This window comes from Oratosquilla oratoria, chromosome 4, assembly GCF_046742065.1.
Source record: "Oratosquilla oratoria isolate Oo_2021 chromosome 4, ASM4674206v1, whole genome shotgun sequence".
NCBI classification, from domain to species: Eukaryota; Metazoa; Arthropoda; class Malacostraca; order Stomatopoda; family Squillidae; genus Oratosquilla; species Oratosquilla oratoria.
The window spans coordinates 6,032,697-6,037,696 of record NC_134780.1 but is presented as its reverse complement, the minus strand read 5'-3'; the positions used below and the strand labels follow the sequence as shown (position 1 = coordinate 6,037,696).

General features: G+C 37.8%; 1 protein-coding gene across 1 annotated transcript in view; it reads right to left on the bottom strand.

The window, feature by feature from the left end:
• LOC143024266 (uncharacterized) overlaps positions 1–2,924 on the bottom strand; it is a 17,344-nt gene extending 14,420 nt beyond the window's left edge. Inside the window, exon 1 of the mRNA XM_076183051.1 lies at positions 2,473–2,924. Within this exon, the coding sequence (XP_076039166.1) occupies positions 2,473–2,769 (297 nt within the window). The 5' untranslated portion in view covers positions 2,770–2,924. The remainder of the gene's footprint in view (positions 1–2,472) is intronic.
• Between the last annotated feature and the right edge of the window lie 2,076 nt (positions 2,925–5,000).

The window sequence follows — 5,000 nt, the reverse complement described above, 5'->3', positions numbered from 1 at the left end:
CCACCCCATATATATACACATTGAACAACCATGGCGACATAACCTTGACTCAAATCTACACTCTCTTCAGACTTTTGACTCTCACCATTGCCATTCCTTACACATGCCCTGCCACTCACGTAAAAACGTTTAATTGTTTTGACAGACTTCCCATACATTCGAAACGCGCTCCGCAGTGCTGCTTTGTCTACCCTGTCATACGCTTTCTCCAAGCCCACGAACGACTAAAAAACGTCCGTACGTTTTTGCTAAATACTTCTCACATACTTATCTTACCACAAGAGCTTGATCTGCGCATGTTCTTCCTCTCCTAAACTCACATTATTCTTCCTTAATCACTCCCTGTTACTTTCATAGTTCCCTCCATCAACACAACCCCATACTTTCTTAACAACAAACAGATCCCATTTAAACTGCTACGTTCATACTTATCTTCTTTACCTAAGGAACCAATCAACCTAGAAACTTCCTTCCCTGGAACATGCATTGAATAACCTCACCAACCACTCCACTAATACTACTCTATCCTTAGTCAGATTTTCTACATCACACTCATTTAATTTTGGTGCGTGTTAATTTATTTTTTATTTCTTTCATTGTTACTTGTATCTCCTCTCCCAAAACTGCCCTATCATTCTCCTTATCCATCATTGTCATTGTTCTAGTACCTCCCACCGCCATAGTCACTCTGTCTACCTTTCACTGCATCCAGCACAATGAAATACTCAACCCATCAACCTCTCACAATCTTCTCTTTCATTAACAAGTACTTATCTATTTTTATCCACTCTTCTCTACCAGACTCACCCCTTCCCACATTTTACTTTGTTTCTATCCAAAACAAATGCTTATTCCCTTCAAAATTCGTGAACAAATATCTACCTCGCCTCACAGCTGCTCCTCTCAACCATTTACCCTTTCACTGACCATTGCCTCATGTACACCTACGTACATCTTTCATCTTAAACACGGTACAAACAATTACCAATTCTCTTTCAATACACAGCTCCAGCGTTTCTTCGCTTTCACCTCTTGGCAGACCATACTTCCCAATTACATCCTCTGCTGGCTCATCTCCTACTTTAGTATTCAAGTCACTCTTCACCAGTACATACACAGTCATTCAAAATCTCTCCATAAACTCATTTGTTTTTATTCCAAAACTTCCTTCTCACTTTTCCCACGGCTAGAACTTTACAGTACATTCTCACAAACTACCACGTATCACAGGATATTATAATTTTTACACAACTTAGCTTTTATCGTATGATACGGCATCAAAATCTTTGTCAGTCCAAATATACAAAGTATACACTAATGCCGCTTTTTTTAATCCAAAGGTGGATCTTAGATAAGCTGAGTGAATTAACTGCTCAAATGCGTTTACAACAACGACAGGTTAACAGTCACTCTAATCTGATTAAGCCATCTTTTGATTTGAAATCCTAACTTTCAACAACAGATTATGTATAATTATGAACCCGCCCACCGTTGGAATATAATGCTTTCGCATAATACTCGAACTTCCGTTCTGACGATAGTGTAGTAGATTCACTCCTTTGCTAACTTGGTGATGCCACGAATATGAAGAAAATATCATAGAGCAGAAATGAAAGAAACATATGGTTAGGAAGAAATAAATCGTGATAGGCTACCTAGGAAATGCCACAGAGACGACTAAGATCACCTGACGAAAATCATATGAAAAACACCACCCGATACAAGGATTAAATGTTGCTGCTTATCAAGAACGTACAATACGAACACCTGATAAGATATCTTGATAACTTTTCTCCTAGATAGCAAAGACCCTGTGGAGAATTTGCTTTAGCCTTCAAGGGTCGTAATATCGAGATGATTATGACTGAAGCTGATAATCTTGAAATATTCTGCCGTCATCGTAAACGCAGTTGGTTTTGACAGGAAATATGGTCATTATGGTAATACATGAGGAAGGTCCTCTCACCCAGCAAGCCTTCACTCGTTCATTCGAACTCTTTTCATTCTCAAGGATAGGAACTTGAAACCCGTTTTTCCTAACTTGAAAACTAAAGAAAATCCTCAGCAGTTATATCTAAGCGTGAGGCATTCATCAGCATTTAAGAAACATTTAGTAAATTATGAACAGTTTTATTTCAATGAGATTTAAGGACTAAAGAACAGTTGTTCAGTAACATTTGTGAAAAAGTTCTTCGCCAGTTTGAACTAAACAGAGATGGCTAGTGTGCAGTTGAAAGAACAACTTCAATGTTGCTTATTATTTGAGTAAAAAGTATAGTGACATCTTCCAACATAAAAAACAGAATACTTTTGTCTTCCTCAAAAGAACAAAAGAACTTATCTACGCTTGACATAAGAGCGTTATTTGCTTGCGTTCTTCCGGTGGTTTGTAGCTTAGATCATATATATTGATGCATGTCAGTAATGTCGAGGAAGTTATCGAACCAACTGTTTTTATAAAAAGGTACTTACGCTTCCAGCATCATCGGGGATGGGTTGGCAGATATGGAAAATCCTGCAGCCATTATCAACGTCTGCGTAGTAGCCATAAGGCCTTCCGTCGCAGGTAAACGTGGCTGACACTGGTCCAGTGATGGACTCAGACCCTGCTGAGAACTGGTAAGCCATGCGAGCGGACACGAAACTGGTACAGCAAGAGATAGCCAGTAGAAGAACGAAGATCACTGACGATGAGTTCGAGAAGCTTCTCCAGAAGGGATCAGGACGTCTCCTGTTCTGGAGGGTCGAGGATTGGTACTGGAGAGACATGACTTCTTTTTCTTTTACTTTTGGTTTTGGTTGAGGTTAGTTTTGTGTGTGTGTGGGTGGGTATGGCTCGGAATCAATTGGCTTGGTTATTGTGTCGTTCGTAAGGAATACTAGATTCGAAGAAGTGTGAGAGATGTAAAGAAGTAGAAGGTTTTTAATCTGAAAAAAAAAAACAATTCAAACCATTATTCAAATTATCCTCTACATATACATACTAATTATTTTGTTTACCTAAACCCAGGTAAGTAAATTCTTGTACGTATATGCACATCTCTATTTTCATGAAAACATACTAATTAGTAATTAGTAATTACAGATTTGTAATTTTCAGTGGTTTTGACTGGAAAAACATAGATTGGAATATTCTAGAAATAAGGAAAAAATAATCCAATTGGCTAAATACAATTTTAAACGTGATCACAATATATATTTGCTCCATCACCATTTGAGAAAAAAAATCAGGGTAAAAGAAAATGACTATTTTTTCCTGGATTTAGTCATATAGAGACTGATAAGGAAAGATAGCGAATGTAAACAATAGTTTCCCTATAGTGAAAGGTGGGCATATACTTATAAATATTGAGCATATACTACATCAGCATTGATTAATAAACATACATACATAAATACATAAATACATACATAAATACATACATACCAAAGACCTGTTTCCCATTTATATGAGGGGTGACCGAATAAAAATTCACACATTTGAATAATACAAAAGAACACAATCAAGACCAATTATATCACAAAAAATACAAAAAAATATGAGGGTTTAAATATGAAATACACTATGAATGGCTCTTCGAATCCCGCTACAGTCAACGCGTAACGACATTACGAATATAGTCTTACATCCCCAAACTTCTCCAAAGGCTATCGTGCCTAGTCACCTCGTAAGGCGGCCGACATCTGAAACGTTAAATCAGACTTCCGGACACTTATATCTACATGTCAACATCATCACCCAGCCTCACTCACTCACCACACTTCACCGGAGCACCGTCGTCGTTGATCACCGACGGACTGCCATAAGCAAGATGATGAATCTACGCCAGAAGGCAACTAGCTAACTCGAAGCTGTCACCTTTGCCCTAACTACTCGGACTATTAAAAAAGAAAGGGTTGCCAAACTTTATGTCATACACTGAAGCTGAATAACGGAAAAAATAGTATATATATATATATATATATATATATATATATATATATATATATATATATATATATATATATAAAACGATCTAAACACGTGTGAGAGACGAGATAAGATAAACGACCAATACGAAATAATAAAGGGAATCAGTAGAAGAAAAAAAAAGAAAAAAAAATTAGACAACTTCATTCATCCCAGAGGACGTGACAATACTGAATAATTAAGCGTTTTCTCTGTTTTCAAAAGCGTTCGTTCAAGAGCGGCGATTGTTGAATGACACGAACGAAACATTTTGGATTTAGAAAGACGATTTAGAATGAGCTTTTTTGAATGACGTCACAAGGTTGACGGTTAGGTTTGGCCCTTCGATCATTACAGTCGACTTTTTAAATTTAGTCTGTTTGCCGTCAAGTGATTTTATTCAAAATATTTCCAGGTCTGGGGACACCCTCTATAATTTTTATTTGATTAATGCAAGACGATTTTATTCAGCAAAGGAGGGTAAAGACGAGATTTTGCTCAAAGACGAAAAACTACGGAAGAGAGCAAGAGAAGGGAAAGGAGGGGGAGGAGGAGGAGGAGAAAAAGCGAAGAAGACGAAAGAAAAAGTATAAAAGACCTCAAAGAACAATTGAATTGGCGTAATTTGACAGCCAGAGGCATGAGATGTTATTACTGATATGCAGCTGCCGTCTTCATAAAAGCATCGATTATATTCCAACGACAATAATAGCTACAGCCTTGGTGAGGATCAAGCTAAGCGTCATGACGGTTGAATTGTGACGTCATGTCGTCGATGTTTTCGAAGCTCGCCCAAGATGATTGCAGGAATTGTACAAAAGAAGATGAAATTTCATTGCTCAAGATTGATATGTTCACTTTAACTGTTTCCAGACACGTTCGTAATCTCAAGCACTAGCTACGCTGACTTTTGAGACACCTGGTATATGTTGCCTGTTCGTAAGCGTGCATACACACACACACGCGCGCGCGCTTACACACTGAAGATTTTGCCTAGACAGGGAGACAGCACGAAAACATAATTTCTAAGATGAGGAGGAAAAAATCATCT